Source organism: Sarcophilus harrisii, chromosome 6, assembly GCF_902635505.1.
Source record: "Sarcophilus harrisii chromosome 6, mSarHar1.11, whole genome shotgun sequence".
Lineage (NCBI taxonomy): Eukaryota > Metazoa > Chordata > Mammalia > Dasyuromorphia > Dasyuridae > Sarcophilus > Sarcophilus harrisii.
In genome coordinates, this window is record NC_045431.1 from 250,328,877 (window position 1) to 250,353,392 (window position 24,516).

At 35.1% G+C, this 24,516-nt stretch overlaps 2 protein-coding genes and 2 pseudogenes across 2 annotated transcripts; all 4 read left to right on the forward strand.

The window, feature by feature from the left end:
• Window positions 1–312: 312 nt before the first annotated feature.
• LOC100916408 lies at window positions 313–1,263 on the forward strand (annotated as a pseudogene).
• A 9,791-nt stretch (window positions 1,264–11,054) lies between these two features.
• LOC100925291 (olfactory receptor 1044) lies at window positions 11,055–12,014 on the forward strand. The gene has a single exon (XM_023506402.1). It carries the CDS (start codon window positions 11,064–11,066, stop codon window positions 12,012–12,014), a length of 951 nt encoding a protein of 316 aa, XP_023362170.1. The 5' UTR covers window positions 11,055–11,063.
• A 3,841-nt stretch (window positions 12,015–15,855) lies between these two features.
• On the forward strand, window positions 15,856–22,794 carry LOC100916149 (olfactory receptor 5AL1-like). The gene is made up of 2 exons (XM_003773900.4): window positions 15,856–16,767; window positions 22,572–22,794. The coding sequence occupies exons 1-2, from the start codon at window positions 15,859–15,861 to the stop codon at window positions 22,629–22,631; spliced, it is 969 nt and encodes a 322-aa protein (XP_003773948.3). The 5' UTR covers window positions 15,856–15,858; the 3' UTR covers window positions 22,632–22,794.
• LOC100915890 lies at window positions 20,431–21,818 on the forward strand (annotated as a pseudogene).
• Window positions 22,795–24,516: the final 1,722 nt, after the last annotated feature.

Genomic DNA, 24,516 nt, shown 5'->3' on the forward strand with positions numbered 1-24,516 from the left:
AATTTCGCCTGTACTTCCCAAAATAGAGATGAAGTTTTCTTTTTTTAAGAGTAAGACAGCATGGGATTTTGGATATCAAATTGTGTCTCAAACAATAAAATAGGAATACTAATATTTGCACAACCCCCTTCACAGTATCCTTATAAACTGGATATTTGGTAATCACATCAGATTTTGTTTTATTTTTACTGTGTTCTGTCCATCATTGTTCACTCTAATAATGACAATAATGAAAAATGTGATTTAGAGGGAAGGAAAATCCAAGAACTAACTGAACTTTCATCTTTGTTTTTATCTTGGCCAAGATGTCAGATGGAATAAATGGCTGAGATTAATTTTACCCAGGTGACCCAGTTCATTCTCTTGGGCATTACTGACCAACAAGAACTGAAGATGCCTCTCTTCATGGTTTTCTTCTTAATCTATGTGTTCACAGTGGTGGGAAATTTGGGTCTCATTATAGTCATCAGAATTAATTCACGACTAAAAACTCCCATGTATTTCTTCCTAAGTCACCTTGCTTTTGTTGATTTCTGTTATTCTTCCTCCATTACTCCAAAAATGTTGGGGAATTTTTTGTATGAAGTAAATACAATCTCTTTCAGTGCCTGTGCTCTTCAACTAGGATGCTTTATTGCTTTCATGGATGCAGAATGCTTGTTGCTAGCCTCCATGGCCTATGATCGCTATGTGGCCATTTGTAACCCTTTGCTTTATATGGTTCTTATGTCTCCTAAAATCTGTATTCAATTGGTAGCCATTCCCTATATCTACAGCTTTCTAGTTGCTCTATACCATGTTATCCTGACATTCCGCCTCTCCTACTGTGGTTCTAATATTATCAACCATTTCTATTGTGATGACATGCCTCTCTTGAGAATATCCTGCTCTGACACACATTCTAAACAAATATGGATTTTTATCTGTGCAGGGGTTATGCTTATTGCTTCCTTTTTGGTTGTCTTTGTCTCTTACATGTATATTATTTCTGCAATTTTAAAAATGCAATCAGCTGAAGGTAGGCGCAAAGCCTTCTCCACCTGTGGTTCACATATGGTGGCTGTCACCATTTTTTATGGGACTTTGATATTTATGTACTTACAGCCCAGCTCAAACCATTCCCTTGATACAGATAAGATGGCATCAGTATTTTATACAGTGATCATTCCCATGTTAAACCCCTTGATCTACAGTTTGAGAAACAAGGAAGTAAAGGATGCTCTGAAGAAGACCTTGAGCAGTTGCAATCAAGGCTTTAAGTAAACTTAAATATTGACTTGAACAATGTAGTATTTTTTTTATTGTATCCTTGATTGCAATATTACTCGGTGAAATCCCTTTATTGAAGATAAGAAATGAAATAAATCTGTGAAATGTTCAAGTTAAAAGGGGCTTTGCAAATCGTCTAAGTCAGTCATCTATCCTAATTTCTCAGCATGGGCACAACTAATATCAATATCTAACAAGCATTTATAAAGCATCTACTATTTGCCTGAGGAGAGAAAGAGACAAATCAAAGAATCCCTGCCTCTAAGGAGCTTATATTCCAATTGAGGATTTTCTGTATCAGGGGAAAAAACAAAACAAAACAAAAAACTCCTTAATCCTCCCACACATCAAAGCATTCCATTTCCAATTAAATATTGATCTTCCCTTCCCATAAGTATTTCAGGGAAGGTATGGGTATCTGTAATTCATGGTTTAGTTTCTTTTAGGACACTTTCCAAGGGAGTGATCAATAACAAGTATTACTGGCTTAAATGTCTCTCTCAGCATGACCATAGAGAAAATAGTAGAATTTCACAATTATAATCATAATAGAAGCCTGTCCTTCCTTTTCTCTGAAAAGTGTCTTAGACTTGCATCTTCCTAGAAATCAGGTCACCTTATTCTTGAGTCTAAGCATGGACAAAACATTTATACCTTACAGAAGAAAATGTGAATATGTAACACAGCAGTCCAAAGCTTCTTTCCTGCTGATCACCATACCAGAAAAGACTGTACATGGAGACATATCCATGTCAGGTTCGTGTTCCCAGGATCTTTCACAATAACATTATGATGGTGCTGAGCCCTCTAGACAGGCAGGGCTGTTTTTGTTTTGAAAATCACCAAGTCTATATCAAGATAAAAACCTTATCATATATTGGATGACAAACAGCTGTAATTCCTACTCCTAAAATATCAAATAAAAAATACAACTTTAACTCACTTCAATTAAACACTATTTATCAGAAATCAACTCTGTCCAAAACACTGTCCTAATGCCCAGGAGATACAAAAACAAAAATAAATTAGTTGACCTCAAAACTTGTATTCTACTGGAGGAATGAGGAAACAAAACATACACATAGATAAGCAAAAACAAGATTTAAGTTGAAGAAGAAAATGGTGCTATCAGAGGAATCAAAAAGGGCTTCAGTAAAGTGCTGGTATTTTAGTTGAACCTTCCAGATATCTAAGCATAAATGGATATAAAAATTAATCCCAATATTCTCTTAAATAGAAGGATAAGGTTGCTTGCTTTAAGCATAAATGAAAGAAGGTAGAATATAATAAACAATTTGAGGTTATATATTGTATAATGAAATCATGAATGTTCAGTGGTTTTCTTCACTAATAAGAGACTAAATAAGTTGGAGGTGTATCCCTGTCTAAAAATACAAAAACATAAGAGATGAAAAACAGCCATCGAGGAACAATTCAGTTTGCCTATATACTGGGAAAGAGAAGGTATGTAAGGAAGTGGATACTAAGGAAGTGATTAGCAAAAGAGAGCTCTGCTCTCTCCTTAAAGAAAGAAATTATAAAATCACTCTAAACCTTCTTTTAATGATAGCTTTTTCAGTAATATAAGACGGTTATCACATTCTCTTTAACTCTTCTCTTCTGCAGATATTCAGAAGGAAATTGCAGTTAATTACCGATTGATAAGAAACAAAACTAATGCTATAGTGTTGTGCCACAGTTAGCTTTTGATGTCCTGACCCAGTTTTCTTAATTGTCCTAGTCAGTTACTCTGCCTCAGGTTATAACCATTCTCTCTCTCTTTTTTTTTTTTTATTATAACTTTTTATTTACAAGATATATGCATGGGTAATTTTTCAATGTTGAAAATTGCAAAACCTTTTGTTCCAATTTTTCTCCTTCTTCCCCTTCCCCCTCCCCCAGATGGCAGGTTGACAAACACATGTTAAATATGTTAAAGTATAAATTAAATATAATATATGTATACATGTCCAAACAGTTATTTTGCTGTATAAAAAGAATCGGACTTTGACATAGTGTACAATTAGCCTGTGAAGGAAATCAAAAATGCAGGTGGACAAAAATAGGGGGATTGGGAATTCTATGTGTGAGCGATAGAAAATCCTATCTAAAAATGACTACTCAGAGACCTCTCAGAAGTAAAAAGCAGAAAAGTTGTTTATTTAATTAATTTTCATGAGAATGAGCAAAAGAGAGAGAGCTCACGGTAGAAGGGCTAAAGAAGGGGATAAGATATACAGTTTTTATAGGTTTTAGATACAAAGGATTACATCATGAGTTGGAGAACATTAAGAGATAGGTGCCCCCCCCCCTTAATTGAATGTTATTCGTGCCAAAAACAGCAGATTCCCTAGTTCCTGGAGGAACCATACATCAGGCAACTAATTGGCCAGATGTTGGTAACTTGAACAGCGATAAATGTCATCATTTGAGGTTAAATACATATGTCTAAAACCTAAGTATATATTGGCTACCACTCAACATACTCACGCAGGTCACAGAGACCTAGAGAAACTAAAAATACAGAAGAGGAAGTTAAATGTCCTTGGAAGTTCAGCTGCTGGAAGTTCTTCAACTACACACACACACATATGTAGTGGTTCATAGTCATCTCCCAGAGTTCTTTCGCTGGGTGTAGCTGGTTCAGTTCATTACTGCTCTATTGGAACAGATTTGGTTCATCTCATTGTTGAAGAGGGCCACGTCCATCAGAATTGATGGTCATATAATATTGTTTTTCAAGTACATAATGATCTCCTGGTCCTGTTCATTTCACTCAGCATTAGTGCAAACCATTCCCTCTTAATGTTTGATGGGATAAAGGTCTTTATCCATTTTAGACATCATTAGAATATCAGGAGCCTCTCCAGTACCTCCCATTATGTCATCCTAGTTGCCTTCCCCCCTTAGGTCATCCCCATCCAGGTACATTCCCCATTATGTCATTGTTCTTGTTACCCTATAAAAGAATCTTGTATCTGATATTCGCAGCTGGATTCTTGGAGACCATAGCCTCATTCAGCCCTGGGACCAAACATGGATCCATTTGGTCCCAGTAAATCTCTCCCTTTTAAATAAATTATTAAATTGTATTCTAATTGCTATCTTGCTCAGTTTCTCCAGCATTACACGCTAAGCTGGGCTTCTACTTCTATATCAAGTCCCCTGTGATCCTGCCTGACTGGAGAAGTCATCTCTGGGTCACCCTGTCTAGGGCATTCTGCTTTGCAAAGCGCTTTTTAAATCTTATTGGATCTCTGTAACTACACTCTGATGTTATGATTCCCATCTTACAGACTGGGAAACTGAGAATGAAGGTAACATAACTTGCCTGGGCCAGTAAGCATCTGAAGCAGAACTTGAATTCAAGGCTTTCTCCCATGCTCTCTCTCACTATAACACTGGATCACCTTGGGCAAGTGGCCTCCGGTTTCCCTGCTGGTCACATGAAGGACCTGTTCTTGGTGGCTCTGGCTCTAAGAGTCACAGAAACCCTTCCCCACTGAGCCAGACACACAATAGATGCTTTAACAACTACTTGTTCATTTCCTCCTTCTTCTGTGCCTCAGCTGACTCGTGTGTCCCCCATGGGGGACTCGTGTGACTCCCCATGGGAGTTAGTCTGTATGGAATTAACTCGAGGTGGTTTTGCGTCTTAGGGCCCTGAACCCTCTAGACTCTCTTCCTAGTGGTCCCCCAGATTCAACTGATTGAGATTCTCAACCTCTCCAATTGTGCATTGAAATGTGCATAACTACTCAGGAAATTGAGAATATACCCTTATTTCCTCCTTCCAGTCCTTTGAGAGATGCCCCCAGGCAGTGGGGCTTCTGAGTTCCCCCTCAGGCTCAGCTAGGAGAAAGATTCTGACCTGAACACCTAGAACTGTTTCTGCACGTGGGAGTCAGGAACTAGCAAGATCCCTCCGAAATCCACCCTCAGCCCCTTCTCAACTCATTATCCAACTCTCCCAATTTGGACCCAATGGGGTAACTATGGAACCTGGGCCACTGGACTGGGAGTTCCCAGATGAGCAAACTCCTTCCACTAGAGCAGATAGTCCCCTTCACTGAGAATTTTTTTTTTTGAAGTTATGGAATCTGAGGTCCCTCAATTCGGTGGATTTTTAAAATTATGTGTACATATATAAATGATTATTCAAATACATATATAGATTTTAATTCAATGCAATTGAGAGCCTTTGGCATCCTATATATTTTATACATTAAAATACATATATTCAAGATATACCTCCCCATATATATATGAATTTTAATTCAATATGATTGAGAGCCTTTGACATCCTAGAAATTTTATTTTATGCACTTAAAAATTTATATGTTCAAGTATACCTTATACACATACACATTTATAGAAATAGATATAAAATTTTAATTCAATATAACTGAGAGCCTTTGACAACCTTTATATTTTATTTTATGCATTCAAAATATATATTTCAAGATATACACAATACACACACACATACTTTTTTTTCCCCTAATTTGTTTAAGTTATCTTGGGCAGAGTCATGAGACAGAAAAGGTGACTTAAGTCCTGGACTCCATAAGCCCTAGGCCCATCACATGCCCTAGGTGAAGGATGGGGAGAGAAGAATCAGCAGTTCAGTTGTCCTTCCTTCTTCCTTTTGAAGGGGACTTGTGATGTCATGGAATTATATATTGATTTGTTCCTAAATTGGATTAAGTGAGATAGAGTTGAGCAAAGTTGTCAGCCTGGCTCTCTCTTTTAGATCAGCCAAGTCCACTGGGAAGAGACAGGTCAAAATAATGGGTAATGCCCATGGATACAGTGGATGACCTTGGAGTCTCAGAAGACTGACCAAGCTCTGACTGGGCTTCAGCCTCCATTGTGATCCTAAGAATGTCTTAAGGCAGTTGCTTAGAGGACTTACATTAGCTGACTTGCTTCCTCTGAATTACAACCAATATTTAAAACCAAATCTTCCCCATTACTCTAGTGCCATTTTTCTAGTGATTATTTCCAATTTATTCTTTATGTAGTTTCTATGCCATAATCTTCAAGGACAGCCAATGGTAGTATTTGACTTTTGCCTTCTTTGATTGCTTAGTCTTGAGATAATAGTTGCTGGGGTCTAGATTGGGCTATATATGTGTGTATGTGTTATATACATATACACACATACATATACATACATGGGTATATCTGTATGTATATTATGTATTGTGAGCATTAAAGAAGGAAGTATTACCCAGTGAAGGTAGAGAGGGAAAGTTGAGCAACAGCAATGGAAAACAAGGAAAATTCCCATTTTTTTCATTCTGCTCATTGAAGACAGCAATCCCAGAACTTCTTCCAGCTATCTAGTTAGCTTCCTCACATCCTTGTGAGAAGCAGTTTTAGATATTTACTTTTCCAAACACCCAGAGAAACTCCTCAATTAACATCTAGCTCAATTTGGATTCCCATAGGGATTAAACTTAATTTCTTTGTGAATTCCTGTTTGAGCAGTGAACTTCTGGAAGACTTAAGGTTAAGGTACTTTTGGGACACAGACATCAATAAAGCCTTATCTTCTCTTACTTCCTCTCCATTCTGGACAGCACTTTTTGCTCACCATACATAATTTTAAATGCTCTAGAAAACTTGAGAATTTAGACCAGTGATTTAACATTTTAACAATATGATCTAGTTCAATCAGGTAAGATAATGCTATAAGTTTTTTGTTTCATTAAATAATTTGATTAGAAAATTTTATGACAGTTAATTAGGAGAAAAACTGAAGAGATTTATTTTTATTTTATTTTATTTTTTTAATGAAAAAGCTGTTATTAAGCACTGTGTTCCAGAGACAAATTTTGTGCATACAAAGAAAGACCAAAAAAAAATTATGGCTGCCTGCAGAGAGCTCACATTTTAATGGGGAAGACAACATGTAAATAACCAAGTATGTACCAGATATATAGAGTGTAGAAGGGAATATTTAAATAAAACTTCTTGCATAGTATATGAGAAATTTGGTCATTACTAAGTCCTTGGACTAAATTTATACAAAAAAATCTAGTTCAATAGTTTTGATCAAATAGTACTGTCAATTTAGAACTAGAAGAGACTTTAGACATCACTTTAACTGCTCATGTTAGATTAAGAGAACCTTTGATGCAGAATAGGTGATTTGGCCAAAGTCACTGAAGTAATAAGTGAAGGATTCCAACCTAGGACTTCCAATTGTAAATTCAGCATTTTTTCCATTATACCAGATTGGATTGCTCATGATTGATTAGCTATATTAGCAGGCCAATGAACACTTTAAGAACTATTGAATTAGGAAAAATAGCCATCCTGACTCTTGGAAATTATAAATAGTTTCTCTTTCTATCAGCTATATTGATGGGTGAGGGTTTGACATTGGGAAGGATTGAAAATAAATATGTGGCTGTTCTAATTAAAGTGGGCAGCTAGGTGATGCAGTGAGGAGGAACCTGAAATAAAGACTATTGAATCTTCTTCCTGTGTTCAAATATAGCCTCAGGCATTTACAAGATTTTTGACTCCAGGTAAGTCCCTTAATGGTTTTCCTCAGTTCATTATCTTTGAAGTGAGCTGGAGGAGAAAATGGCAAACACATCGATCAGCTACATCAACAAATATTATAATTTATAAATAAATGTTCTTAATACTAATATAATTAAATATTAGCTACTTAATTTATATCACATATTCTTGCTATAAAAATTAGACTTTTAGAAGTACAATCTGAAAAATAGGTCTAAGAGAGATTTAGACAAAAAAAAAAAAAAGAATGGTTTAAAATGAGATCGTTCATTAATAGAAACTTGAATACTTGGAAGGAGTATCTCTAGCCTATGAGAGCAATCATCATTAGCTTCTTGATGCCTCTATCTGACACAAATCACTAGAGAGCATAGAAGAAGATAGTTCTTACATTGTTAAGGATATTCACAGGAAATCTTCCATCTTTTAATGTCATAGATTTTTCAAAATATTTCTTGGTACTACTCTGTTTAGACAAGGGTCCAGGTTAAGCAATTTGTCTAACTCAAGAGTCCATTTCTTAACTTTTAAAATGAAGGAGAAATGATCCTCAGAGTTTGTCCATCTCAAATCAACCACCTTTTATGTATTTTGCATACATCTGTGTATAAATATATCGTCTCTCTTAATAGAGTGTAAGCTCTTTGAATATGAGCCTTTATTACTTAGTTTGGTTTGAGATGACTATAGAACATGTGTTCAGTGGTAATAGCTAAAACAGGAATTGAAAACTTAGTTCTCATGTATAGTTCTGAGGTCATTCCCAAAGAGATGATATTTGAATCCATGCTTGAGTTCAGCAAGGGATAAGGTTAGCAAAAGGACTGACTCCATCATAGTGCTTTAAAGTATACCCTTATTTTAGGCTTTTAAGAGATGATAATCTCACAAAGGGAAAAGAAGAGAAACAAGACAGATGATAGAAAAATTAAGAGAAAGCAGTGTTATACATAGAAGAAAATCAAGGAGGAGAGAGTACTAACTTTTATAAAGTGCTGTGAAGAGGATACAGATTGAGAGGAAAATGTCAAGAGATCATCAGTAACTTTGGATAAAACCATTTCAGTTGAGTGAGGGCAGAATACAGACTTCAAAGCATGGAAAAGTATGTGAGAGAAGAAATAGAGAAAGTTGATCCAAGATTCTTCTCCCTCCACACCTAGAAGTTTGATTGCAAAAGGAAAGAGAAATTGAAGGAATTGTTTGGATCAATTAAACATCATATCCTTGCTGTCTTGGGGAGTAGTAAGAGGAGTGAGAAAAAATTGAAACATGATTACAAAAATGAATATTGGAAACTCTATGTGTATTTGAAAAAATAAAATATTATTGAGGAAAAAAATAAGAAGAATGACTGATGATGATAAAAAAGAACTTGACATTTTTGTTTTTAAGAGTGAATGAACTTTTAACTAAGGGGAGATTTCGCCCCTCCTCAAACCTGTTTTTCTCCCAAACTTCTCTATTATAGAGGACACTAGCATCCTTCTAGTCACCAAAATATTTAATCTCAGAAAGATGCCAGAGTCCTTATCCTCATTCACTGTGCACTCAGCTTAGGTGTCAAATCTTGTTGGTTCTACCTCAATTCACTCCACTCATATAACCATCACCCTATTCAGTTATTCATTGTTGTTTGCTATAATTAACCTTGTAATTATTTTCAGACTTGTAATCTCTTCCTTCTCCAACTGTCTTCCTCAAACAATTCTCTAAGTGATATCCCTAAGATATTGGTTTGACTATATCATTTTCATGCTCAGTATATTCTAGGGGCTTACCTAATGCATCTAGAATCAAATGCAAGTCCCTTTAGGTTTCAAAAACTTTGTGATCTGAATGCAACTTACTTTTGCTGCTTTTTATATATATTTTTTGGTGTATTATGCCATCCACCCAAACTTCCCTTGATCTTCATGTTATTCCTCATCTCCTATCTCCATACTTTCACCCATTCTATCCCTCACACCTGAAATTTACTCCCTCTTCATCTTTGTGTCTTAGACTCATTACTTCTCATCACTCACCAAAACTTATATGAGGCTTCTAATTCTCCTAGCAGCTAATGCTCTATGAAATCCCAAAATTAGATTATATTTTTTCCATACATACTAACACACACTTATGTGTACAATATGTCCTCAGATTATAGGCTTATTGGTGGTACTTAATACATTTTTGTCTTTTAACCTTAACACTTAATACTGTGCCTGGCACATAACAGGAACTTAAAATGCATTCTAGTGATTAGAAAAGGAGTAGAAAGCAAATATAATGTTACTTGGGAGGTAAAGAAGGTCTATCTACTGAAGAGATTAGGAAAAAAAATTAGGCAGGAGCTAATAGAGATTAGGCCCTTTTCAATAGAGATTAAGAGTAAAAGGAGAAAGGATTCTGATTGTTGGAGTGCACTTATAACAAAGCTTGTTGGTAAGAGATGTAGCCTATTTATAACTGGCTAATTTGACAGGAAAGAAGAGTATGGGTTCGGAAGTAATATAAACTTATATTTTAAATGGAGATGTAATTCCCATTATGAATATTTTAACTGCCATGCTGAGGGTTTAATATTTTATCACAGAAGCAAAAAGTAAACATTGAAGATATTTCACCTAAAGAGTGACAAGTTCCCATGTAAATTTTAGGGAAAAAATATATGTATAGGGGAAGTTATATGAAAGATGGATTAGTGAAAACATTAGTTGAAGGATTTCCAATTATAAGGTTTTGCAACAGTCCAGGCAAGAATTAATAGGTGCATGAATCAGAGTAATAGTTATGCGAGAGAGAGACAGAGAGACATAGAAACAGACACACGGGGAAAGAAACAGAAGATAGAGACAGAAAGGCAGAGACAGAGAGATAGAGAAAGTCCATTAAGAAGTGTCAATAATAGTAATTCAGGAGCCAATTTGAATTTAATTATATACTAAAGGCAATGCAGCATTTCGTATTTGAGAAACTCTAAGACCTGTGATCATAGCCAAGACTCTAAGCTGCATAAACTGGTATTCATTAGGTGTACAATATTAGAAGTCATGAACCTGTGAGCCTATTTACTTAGTAATAAAATGAATACAATGATCTTTACAATCACTATCTCAATGCATTTAACTGAGGCAAATTTTGATAAAATTTTAAAAAATAAAAATGCTTTCTTAATATGAATAATTGTTATTAATGGTGGCAACCATTAAGAACACTATTAGGATTAGGCTTTTTTATCTCCTCCATCCTCCAGGCTCCCGATGGAATAAATGGCTGAGATTAATTTTACCCAGGTGACTGAATTCATTCTCTTGGGCATCACTGACAAGATGGAACTGAAGATGCCCCTCTTCGTGGTATTCTTATCCATCTACATCTTCACAGTGGTGGGCAATCTGGGTCTCATCACAGTCATCAGAATGGACTCACGACTAAAAACTCCCATGTATTTCTTCCTAAGCCATCTTGCTTTTGTTGATTTCTGTTACTCTTCCTCCATTACTCCCAAAATGTTGGGGAATTTTTTGTATGAGAAAAACACTATTTCTTTCAATGCATGTGCTGCCCAGCTAGGTTGCTTTCTTGCCTTCATGACAGCAGAATGCTTGCTGCTAGCTTCCATGGCCTATGATCGTTATGTGGCCATTTGTAATCCTTTGCTTTATATGGTTCTTATGTGTCCTAAAATCTGTATTCAGCTGGTAGCTGCTCCTTATAGCTACAGCTTTCTGGTTGCATTATTTCATGTTATCCTGACATTCCGCCTCTCCTACTGTGGTTCTAACATTATCAACCATTTCTATTGTGATGACATGCCTCTCTTGAGGCTATCCTGCTCTGACACACATTCCAAACAAATATGGATTTTTGCATGTGCAGGAATAATGTTTATCTCTTCTCTTATGGTGGTCTTTGTCTCCTATATGTTTATTATCTCTGCGATTCTAAAGATGCAATCAGCTGAAGGCAGGCGCAAAGCCTTCTCCACCTGTGGCTCACATATGGTGGCTGTCACCATTTTCTATGGGACCCTAATATTTATGTACTTGCAGCCTAGCTCAAACCATTCCCTTGATACAGATAAAATGGCCTCAGTCTTTTATACTGTGATCATTCCCATGTTAAATCCCTTGATTTACAGTTTGAGAAATAAAGAGGTGAAGGATGCTTTGAATAGGGTCATAAGCAATAGATATCATGGACTTATTAAAATAAAATGAGTAAACTGACTTTTCTTGTTTTTTTTTCTTTTTTTGAATATTATTTGATTCATGGAGTATAATGAAAACAAGTACAAAATGTTATCCTTTGCCAAGCCTCATCTTTTTACCAGCAGATCAATAGGCTATAACAATGTCTAAAAGGAAGCCTTTGTTCCTGAGTTCCAAGGTACATCCTACTCCTTCCATGTCAAGGATCCTGTGACAGCATCATTTCTATTGGGAAAAACAAAACAAAACAAAAACAAACCAAAACTATGGCTCCAGAACTGGTTTTTATAAAAACAACAACAACAACAATAACCAAAAAAACCTGTCCTTATCACTTAATTTATAGCTGTTGTTGTTATCTTTTCCACCAAAGCTCAGATTTTCTAGAGAAAGAATTGGCTAGACTGAGGAAGGAAGTTGTAACAAATAGGAAGAGTGTTATGAAACAGCACCCAAGTGCCCATTGTGGCACATAGTCCAACTAATTGTCTCTGATACCCCATTCCCCAACCTAGAGGTTTCAGTGGAATTTTGATATTACTATATAAATGATTACAATTATTCTTTCCACAGCATTATTTTCCCCATCATTGTTTGATATGCTGAAGATTGGCATAAGAAATTTAATTGGAACATATTGTGAATTTTGCAGAAGCTGCAGATATGATATATAAAGCTCAACAGATGACAAAGAAAAAGTTTAGAAACTCAGAAATGCATGTGTATAGTATTATATATTTATATGTATATATTATATGCATACACATATGTGTGAGAATTTGAAGTTACAGTTAACTTTAGGCTGTAAAGTGTTAGAGATAGAGAGGAATTTAGCGATAATCCAGGGACTATAAATCTGCCATTCATAGTCTATGGATAGATTTTAGGCAGTTCTGAATTTTAAAATATATTTTCAAAACATATTTCAATAAAATCAGTTTTTTATAACTGTATATATTTTGTTATACCTTTAAAAGCATTATTTGGCATGGAGGTCATTGGACTGAGCAGACTGCTCCATGACACAAAACAAAACAACAATACCAAAAAAATTAACAAAAAATTCCCTCAACAATAAAGCGAACAAAGCTTAAGAAGGCCTGTTCTAATTCAACTTTCTTATTTTGAATAGGAAGAATTGAGTCTGAAAAAAGTTATGTTTCACTCCAAGATCCAATGAGTAAAAATAGGGAAAACCAGAAGCCTCTTCTTTTCCCCACCAAAATACAGTGATGCCTTTGCTTAAATATTTCACTGATACTAAGTGAAATCTTTTCACTGATACTAAGCTCTAAAGGAGCTTAGTACATCACAATCCAATCCATTTCTTGGTAAGAACACATTAATTACTATCTTATGCTAACTTCCAGGAGGAGGTCTCATTGTAGAATTCAAGAAATGGTAGACCACCAAAATTCAATAGGGTCTTCAGAATAGTTACCATGCTTGTTCATATCAATTGTTCTCTGTAACAGCAGGCTGAATTGAAGAAGTCTAAAAGATGCCCAGACATAAGGCATGCTATTTCCATGAAAAAACAAATTTAAGAAATGACAAAAGTATCAGAGAGTGTTCTCTGATTGAGATCCATTACCTTATTTCTATATTAGCCGTGTCTTGATTAATCTTTTAGACCCTGGACTATGGAGGAGTCTTTATAAAAATAAAACATAAGAAGAAATACAAAAATGAAAACATCTGCCTGTTGCTTTAGGATTTGTTAAGAATGCTGCCTCTGGAGTCACATGTCCTGGGTTAAATGATCATTTGTGGCACTGGCTGGCTCTTTTTGTCTTTAGTTAAGTCATTTAACACTAATGGGTCTTGGGACTTTGGGCTACATGGCTTCTGAGATTTCATTCAGCTCTAGATTTCTATTTCTAATGTTTTTAGGTCAGTGTAAAAAATTCAAATTTATGTTTTTCCTAGAGTGCAGACATGTGATCCTTTTCAAGTGATCCTGTATTCTAAGGGACAAGTCCAGTTGATCTACCTTGTCCTCATTTTTCCAGATGTGAGAATTTATCTTTGTGATTCCCAAACCATAGGCCCTTTCTTCTCAATTCCACTACCATAAATCCTATTTGAATGGCAAGAAGAATATAAAAATTGTATTGTATTCCCTACTGGCATCTTTTGAGATACATGTTACAAATATGATTATCCCTTTATATAAAGGAGATACTCAATGATCCCAGAACAAAAATAACTTGCTTAGTGTCACTAGCAATTATTGGGTCCAAAACTTAAACATAAATCATGAAACTCAAGCATGAGTGAACTCTCTACTACACTAGATTCCCTACTCAGTATTCCTTAAGGGAATATCTTTAAAGAAGCTCTCTTTTGTTGTCTGTGAATAAATCATTAAAACTTTTCTTCAGAGAAATAATGTGATATGGGAATGAGGTCCCAATGGAATCAAGATATCTCACATAAATGCACTCAGACAGATGCACTGAAGTCTCACAACCATGAGTATTCATAATGGCTAGAGCCCCTCAGGTATGTTCAGTTCTGTCATGTTTTGTTGGAGATAGAATGAATGTGTCATTTCTTTAAGGTGTTCAAAAACAATTGGCAGAGGGAAGAATCAGCTTTCTTTGAAATGAAAATATGTAACAAGAAATAACTTGCCATTGATCTTCTGTCCTATATCGATGGAGAAAGATGGCTGAATTCCCTATCTTCCTGGGGTTTGCATTTTCTATAGCTTCTTCCTACACCTTGAATGGCCACACTCTTCATCTCTGCCTCCTAATTTCCTTCATTTACTAAACAAATCCAAAACAAATTATTTTAATTTGTTGGAATCCCTTTTTGGAAGTTGGTTATCCATGAACTTTTAAATAATTTTTCTGCTCTTTGATTATGATTTAGTATTGTACCTAGCATATTCTGAAATTTATATACAGAGTCAAAGAGATATACTAAACCAATCTACAATCCCTTTCTTCCCTTAGCCTTACTCAGTGTCTTGTCTTAGAGAAAAGTTCAATATTCTGGAGGGTGTTTATAAGAAGAATAAAAGACCATCTTGCATTTTTAATGTTTTATAGTTTACAAAACACTTTTTCTATACATGATATCATTTGATTTCTTTTTTTTTTTTACCAAGAACAACGTGAAAGAAGCAATGTAATATCCTATTAGTTTTATAGCTGTGTGAAGTGAAGTTTGGAAAGGATCAGTTCAATATCACAAAAAACAATGGAATGACAGAGAGAATCCTGGAACCAGGTTTTCTGACTCCAGCATCAGGGATATACAGTATCAGTTCTCAACCTTTTATTTTTTTTCTCACTAAGTATTTGTTTTGTGTTTTTTAATCTCTAACCTTTAGATATTACACTTTGTCATCCACATGGTTGAGTAAAAGCTGCTGAATTTAGATTCAGAAGATCTGGTCTTTTAATCTAGGATTTGTATAATTTTGGATGGTTCTTCTCTATGAATCTCACTTTCTCATGTGATAAATGAAGGTTTTGGACTAGGTGGTTTCTGAAATTCTGTCTAGTTCTAATTCTCAGGACATATCTCTTTCCCTCAGTGTCATGAACAGTTCTGAATTGTTTGTAATGTAGAATGAAATCTTAAATATGACTTAATAAGATTCAAATGAATTTCTTCTTTAATAGGAAGTCTGGGGATTTGTAAAGTAAAATTTCCAACTGGAATAATTCCTCTTTGTGCTGAAATATTAAGATAGTTTCAAGTGCAACTATTACACTTTGTCAAGTATTCTTGGACCAAGAGGCATTTTCAGGTATTCCTTTGATCACAACCAAAATTAAGAGAATCTACTGGACCCTTGCTTGATGAATTTTGGATGCTACGCTTAAATACACACTTCATGGCCACAAGCAATCATTCAGCTCTGCCTGAATTCATTCTTCTAGGACTCTCAAACAGGAAAGACCTCCAAGTTCTTTTCTTTGGAGTTTTTCTAATAATCTACACGATCAGTGTTGTAGGAAACCTTGGTTTGATTGTCTTAATTCAGATCAGCCCTCAACGTCATACCCCCATGTATTTTTTCCTCAGTCACCTGGCTTTTGTTGACTTCTGCTATACTTCCTCAGTCACTCCAAATATGCTAATGAATTTCATGCAGGAAGTTAAAAGGATAACCTTCTTTGCATGTGCTATCCAAGTGGCATTATTCATCTCTTTTGTAGTTTGTGAGATCTTCCTTCTCTCAATTATGGCCTATGATCGTTATGTGGCCATCTGCAATCCCTTACTCTACACCGTCGTCATGTCTCAGAAAACCTGTATCTCAATGGTTATCACTACATATATTTACGGCTTTTTTGTTGGGATCTTGCAGTCCACTGTTACATTCCATTTGTCCTTCTGTGACTCTAATGTAATTAATCACTTCTATTGTGATGATGTCCCTTTAGTAGCCTTGGCCTGTTCTGATACTCATGTCAAAGAAATATTGCTGTTCGTCATTGCTGGCTTTAATACTCTTTTTTCTCTTTTAATTGTCCTCATCTCCTATCTCCTTATCCTTATTTCTGTCCTAAGGATGAACTCTGCCAAGGGCAGACAGAAAGCCTTTTCCACATGTTCTTCCCATCTGATATCCATTACAATATTTTATGGTACAATCATCTTCATGTACCTTCAACCCAAATCAAATCATTCTTTAGATACTGATAAAATAGCCTCCCTGTTCTACACAGTAATCATTCCCATGCTGAACCCCCTCATCTACAGCCTGAGAAACAAGGAGGTGAAAAATGCCTTGCAGAAAGTTATAAGGAAAGTAGGTTCCACAATAATGCATAGTTCATAAAGTTCAGAATTTTAGTCATGAGACTAGTATGTAGGTAAACTCTTTAAAACTCATTATCTTCATCTGTAAATTGGTGGAATTAATAATTTCACTGTAGGGGCAGTTAGTTGGTGCAGTGGATAAAGCACCAGCCCTGACGTCAGGAGGACCTGAGTTCAAATCTCCCCTAAGACACCTTAAGACTTCCTGACTGGGTGACCCTGGACAAGTCACTTAACCCCAATTGCCTCAGCAATAAATAAATGAATAAACAAACAAATAAATAATAATTTCACTATATACTTCTCATAAAAGACACCAGATTCACAACATAGCTGTCATTCTTAATTCTCCCACATGCCATATCCAATCTGTTGCTAAGGGCTGTTATTTTCATCTTTGCAACAGTTCTCATCATCTTTTCTCCTTTGATACTGCCACTCTGGATTAGGCCCTTATCTCCTCATATTTGGATAATTGCAATATTCTGCTTGTGGATTTAAATGCCTCAAAGTCTTCCCCAACTCTTTTTTTTTTTAATGTAGATGCAGTCATAACCATCTCCCACACTCAGTAAACTCCAGTGGTTCCTTATCACCTTCAGGATCAAATATAATTATTTGTTAAGTATTTAAAGCTATTCATAACCCCTCACTCTGCACCTCACCCCTCCATATCTTTCTTGCTTTTGTTAACTTTACACCTTACCTACCTATGCTTTGATCCAGCAAAAATGGCTTCTTTGTTCCCTGAATAAAACATTCCAACTCTATGGTCTGTGAATTTTCTATAGCTGTTCTCTCTGCCTTGAATGCTTACCATCTACATCTGTACTTCCTAGTTTCCTTCAGTTAACTAAATGAATCCTATATTCTATTTTGAAAGGTTCCTCCAATCACTCTTAATTCTATTGCCTTCTTTCTCTTAATTATATCTGCTTTTTTGTGAATAACTTATTTGTACATATTAATTTATTGGTTATGCCCCCCATTTGATTGTAAGTGCTTCAAAAGCAGTGACTGTCTTTTACCTTTCTTTGTATCCCAACCACTTAGCACAATGCCTGACCCTTGTTTATTGAATGCTTATTGAAATACTGACTATATGAATTTTATTATTAGACCATAACTAAATAAATCAAACTCAAAATAATGAATACATTAATTAAAAAATGCACACTTGCATTCAATATTGATTTTTGTCACATGAGAGATGCTTTACTAGGAATCCAAGATACATAGATGTCTTCATTTTGGAATGTCATGGCAGAAGGGAGGTAACATGAGCTCCAGCTAGGGGAGGGAGGGCAGAGGAAGAAGCCCGAAAGGTAGAGGGTCCATCTGCAATGAAAAAAAAAATTGAGACAATTTGATATGGGAAAAATAAATTGGATACTGTACAATTTTCTTGTTGGTATATTTTACTCCTGTTCTTCTATGGAGTTCATCACTCATACTATACAACTCACCATTGGTTTTTGTGTGTTATTCATTTTTAGAGTTATTTGAAGATACTTCTATTCTGTTTCAAGGATACAAAACACCAATATAAAACTGATATTGAAACTACATCCTTTTACAGGGTATGTGGGAGAAATTTGGTGCCACTGAAAGATTTTTGAAATTTCCTCAAGATAATAAATTAGTCTTCTTCCTTTTCAGTATTTGGGCTGATTCTTTTTTAATTTGTACTCTGTTCTAGTTATGTATCCTTATGCACAACTACTAAACATTATCAATTCAATTTGATGTCACAATGTGGGCAATAGATATTATTTACGCATTTGGTCTTTTCTGTATGAGAAGCCAGACCCAACTCTTAGATCTCTTCTAAGAGACCCTCTAGAATTCTGAGAGTTAATGTCACCTACACAACATCATCCACAAACAAGAATATCTGGAAGAGATCATCGTTCACAGAAAACCTCTTAATATGGATTCTGCATTACATTCACTCTATCAGAGTAGAAAATATTTTTACATGATTTATTTTTCTTTGGTTTTTAAATGTTTTAATATTTGAATTATGTAATTTTCAGACTATTTTGGGCAACATTGACTTTCAATTATAAAAAACAAATATTAAATAACATAATAGAATAGAACATTGTAAATTGATGGTTAAAACTTTCCAAGTATTTGTGTTTCTCGAATGTTTGTGGCAGCCCTTTTTGTAGTGGCTAGAAACTGGAAACTGAATGGATGTCCATCAGTTGGAGAATGGCTGAATAAATTGTGGTATATGAAAATTATGGAATATTACTGTTCTGTAAGAAATGACCAACAGGATGATTTCAGAAAGGCCTGGAGAGACTTACACGAACTGATGCTGAGTGAAATGAGCAGGACCAGGAGATCATTATATACTTCTACAACAATACTAGATGATGACCAGTTCTGATGGATCAGGCCATCCTCAGCAACGAGATCAACCAAATCATTTCTAATGGAGCAGTAATGAACTGAACTAGCTATACCCAGAAAAAGAACTCTGGGAGATGACTAAAAACCATTACATTGAATTCCCAGTCCCTATATTTATGCACACCTGCATTTTTGATTTCCTTCACAAGCTAATTGTACAATAATTCAGAGTCTGATTCTTTTTGTACAGCAAAATAATGTTTTGGTCATGTATACTTATTGTGTATCTAAGTTATATTTTAATATATTTTAACATCTACTGGTCATCCTGACATTTAGGGGAGGGGGTGGGGGGGTAAGAGGTGAAAAATTGGAACAAGAGGTTTGGCAATTGTTAATGCTGTAAAGTTACCCATGTATATATCCTGTAAATAAAAGGCTATTAAATAAAAAAAATTAAAAAAAAAGTATTTGTGTTTCTGTCTACATAATCTTATTGAAATATTAGTCATTAAAAAAAAAAGGTCTTTGGACAAGTAATGAAAAGGTATTCCAGTACTATAATGTATACTATAATATTTAAAATTTGTATTATCCGTCTTCAAATACTAATACTTGTGGCAAGTATAAAAATGAATCTAGTTGATTGAATCAAATTTATTTAGCAAAATGACTTAGAAGACAATGAAGAGAAATTAAAACAATATGCAAAATAATCTCAGATATTTTCCTCAGGCTCCTCAAGACTTTCATATTATCTTTCATTTTTCTCATTTTTCAGTTTTTGTTTGACTGATTCTTGAAATCTTATCAAGTCATTCACTTCCATTTGTTCAATTCTAGTTTTTATTATTTTTTTCTTCAGTTACCTTTTTTAGCTCCTCTTGTAATTGGCCAATTTTTTTTTGTTGTTGTTGTTCATTGCATTTTTTCCCATTTTTTCATTCCTTCTTGCAATGATCTCATTTCATTTTCCCATTTTTCTTCTAACTCTTTTTTAAGATCCTTATGCAATCTTCAAAGAAAACCTTGTGAAATGGGGAGCAGCTCATGTCTCTCTTTGGGGCTTCTTCGGGAGTTGCTTTGCCTTTAGGAACCTCAGGATTTGAGTGAGGTCTGTTCTTCTCTCTCTCCATAAAAGCTGTCTATGGGGAGAGTTCTTTTTGTTTTTTTATTTATTTATTTTTTTAAGGCTTGAGGTATGCTCAATATAAAAGAGGCGACAGGTGCTTTAATTTGCCCTGGGGAAGTTCTGCTGATTGATTTCTGGTGCTGGGTAATGGCAGCTAAGTCCAGCATTTTTCCGGGGCTCAGTGGTTTTCAATTGCTTTTAGTAGCAAATCTATCAAACCACATGCTTTCAAACAGGACCAAGTGGCCTAAGAAGCTCCCAGAAGATTCCCAGGTGTGTGAAATTGCGACACTATTGACTCGCTGCCCCAGCTCCTTGCCCTGGTCAACCTGTGCTGCTGTCTGGGTTCAGCAGATTGTCCCCCTGCCTGATTGAAACAGATCTGTTCTGAAGTTCTACCAAAGTATCTTCTGGGAATATGTTGTACTCCAAACATTTGTGGGTTTTTTGACTTCAAAACCACTTTAGAGGCTTAATCTGTTGTTGGTTTGAGAGGTCAAAGGAGGTCAGAGAGTCATGTCTGCTCTCTGCCCCACAAAAAAGCCTCCTCGAGGGTTTCAAGCTTAAATTTGCTCAAGAGGAGCTATTGCGGCTTCTCTTGGGTCAGTGGGGAGCGGACGTTCTGTCGTGTGTCCTTCATGAGCAGCTTTCTGGGGAGGGCCTTTGGCCTCGAGTCTCGTGCCAAACACATGCCTGGTCTACGTTCTGCCTCGTGCCCTTAGGAATCTCTCTCTCTCCGCCTCCCCCTTTTCCTCCTCCCCCGGCTCGCCCCGGGGAACCGTTGCTATGAACTCAACGGCGGCTCCGCCACTGGACTCTCCGCCCGGGTCGTCTCCGGAGCCCGGAATCAGCGAAGTGATGAAGCACCTGCCTTATTTTTGCCGCGGCAAGGTGATGAGGTGTTTTGGACCGGGTTCCAAGCAGCTGGGCATCCCCACAGCTAACTTCCCTGAGCAAGTAGTGGATAATCTTCCACATGATTTATCTCCTGGAATTTATTATGGTTGGGCCTCTGTTGGAAACGGGGATGTCCATAAAATGGTTTTAAGTATTGGATGGAACCCATACTACAAGAATGCTAAAAAATCTGTGGAAACTCATATTATACATACTTTCAAAGAGGACTTCTATGAGGAAATCCTTAGTATAGTCATCACTGGCTACATCAGACCAGAAAAAAAATTTAGTTCAGTGGATGCCCTTATTTCTACAATTCAAGATGATATTGAAGAAGCTAAGAGACAACTGGATTTACCAGAACATTTGAAACTCAAAGAAGATAATTTCTTCCATGTGCCAGAAAGCAAAATAGTGAATGCCCATTGATAAAAAGTCATTTTATTTACTTGTTCTTTTTCCCCTTTGTATTCCACTACTCCATATCACTACTGCAGCCTTGTGTTTGATTAGCTTAAGAAAATTTTCCCAATTAGCTGTGAATTTATATAATTCAATGTAGTTGCCATTTTATGCTTAAATTAATTTTACATTAAACTCATTGTGGCAGCAGTACCAAAAAGGTTCATTTAAAAAAATCAAAAATTTTTGAGAAAAAATGTTGGAATGATACAGAAGCTTTATGAAAGACATAGTAAAAGCAGAGAGCATAAACAGGATCTTTTTTAATGATGGATGGTAAAAAACTGGCTCAACCAAGTCATTTGTTGAAGATGAGAATAGAAGTCATGGCTAGGAATTTCCAACTAATTCTTGAAGACCTACATGCCATGGAGAAGTGAAATGTACATTGTGAAAAGCTTTGGCAGTTTAATAACTTGAAAGGAAGAAATGATAGTATTTGTGTTTGATATGTGTAGTACAATGTTTTGTTAAAGATGGAATATTATGAAACTTTTTATTTAGTATTATTAGAAATAAGTTTGTTATTGGGGTCAAATTATTGCCTGTTTTCCATTTTATATTTATTTTCATGCCATGGATTCTAAGGGTTTTAAAAAAAAACAGTTCAGAACTATAGCTCTCAAATTTTCATTGCTGTCTTTTCATCATAAATGTTTATATTCAAAATTATTTGAAGCTTCTTTTACTCCTTAAATTTTGATTTCTTTCTATTCATAATCTTTGCAATTTATGGTTTTATGTATAGTGTGTAATATCTAGTCTGTTCCCTCTACTGCCATTAACTGAACAATAATAGATATTCAAAGATGATTGGATTTTACTTTACAAAACTTTAAATATTGCAACCCACTTTAGTTTTTAAAGTAACTTATTAAAGTAAGGAGGTAGTACAATTAACTAGTTGGGTAGAAAAAGCCAAAGTTTAGCTAATGTTAACCAGAGGGAAAATATTTAAGGGCCAATTAAATGATAGAATATATTTTTAAAGTTATTTAACTTATTTTAAATGTAATTATTTATGTTAAGCATGTATAAACTCTGCTGTTGTGTAATTACATTGTTAATGCCAGTCTAATACTTGTAATTTGATTTAGAAGGATTATAAATTAAAACTTTGTTCGAATCTTTTCCATTTTATTCCCATGTACTTTCCTCTTTCTAAATAAATAAACACCTGCACTTTTGGGCCCGGAAAAAAAAATAAATTTGCTCAAGACCAGAGAGGGCTTTGACCTCCCCTTTAATTCATTTTCCTCTCTGTCCCATACTCAATGAAAAAAGATTCACTTGTATCATAATAGTCACTGCACTATGCTTTTGCATTCAGGTTAGTCATCTTTTAAAGAGCCCAGAGGTAAACAGAGGATTCTAACAGTCACTTTGAAGAAGGAAAAAAAAAACAGTTACTACACAATAAAAAACAAAAGTAAACTTGAAAGATTTTTGCTACATTTTCAGAATGCTTTCAATTTTAGGTACTGTATTTAAGAAAGGACATTTTAATAATCTGAAACTGGTCGCATGCATACACATAAACAATTCTTCCCCCCTCCCAGCCCAGAGCAAGTTAAGCAACAACAACAAAACAACAACCACAAAAAAAAAAATACAAATAATTTATAAAAGAAATTATTTTAAAACCAAAATTAAGGAAGTCAAAATTATGGGTGATTGGGGTTCAAAGTATAAATTCATATTAGTTATAAATCAATTATAAAATATTCCCATGATTGATTTGCTCAAGAAATGGATTAAAAGACTTTTCTCAGGAAATCTATCATAAGAAAAGGAGGTGATCCAAAACTATGGCAAGGGAAAATGAAAAAAGTGAATGGTTAAAAAAAAAAAAGATAAAAGTCCCCAAATGTGAAAAGACCTACAAATTTTCACTTCATTGGATATATCCCCTATGGAGGATTTATGGTAGGAAATGGGAAACAGATAATGAAAGAAGCATTGCCAGGTATGTTATCCAAGTTTATTATGATTATATAAACTAATGTTCCCCTCTCAATTTTTCTATCCCCATGAGGATGGGGAAAAGTAAAGAAGAAATGAATAGAGACTTTGTCTACACAGAGCTACCAGATCATGAATTTTTACTGAAATTATGAAATTCATTTTCAAATCCCATATAATAGATTCTTTCCACCAGAAAATGTACAATATTTTATATTCTTGGTATTCATTAGCTTCTGTTGATTATTAAAATCATACTTCAGCATGTCACTGAGGCATGACAGTGACATTGGATTCTCAAAGACCATATTGGTTCATCACATGTTTTAGAAATTTCTACTTAGTTGGAAAAAGTTTCAAGCACAAAGCAGATGACAAATTGTACATCTGTTTCATGAAAACCAACCATGTTAACAAGTTTCTGATTGTAAAGAAAAAAAAATAGACATAAATTTGAAGATCAATTGCTGAGCCAAAGAATTATAAAGTACTCTAACAAATTACATCCTTGAACTGTGGAAGCCTGAATTTTGACACCACCCTTAATTTTGATTTTTGTTAGAACTGTGTAATTTCATTATGAGTATAAAACATCTCCACCTTCTTGTCCTTTCTCACTAGTTTCTATATATTCCTAGAAATCCTTCATAGTAGGACCTTTACCTATATTTTTCAATCATTTAATGAGTGTCATGGTGGATCAATCCGCTACTTGAATCAATCAAAAACAACTGTTTATAAAGTGTCTACTATATATTAGGTTTTGACCTACTCACTGGGGATATAATTATAGAGAATGAAACATAGCCACTCATTATAAGTTTACATTGTAATGAATTATATGCAAAAAGAACATGTAAAATGCATCTATTGAATAACTATAAAGTTAGTTCATATATTAATATGTGTTTC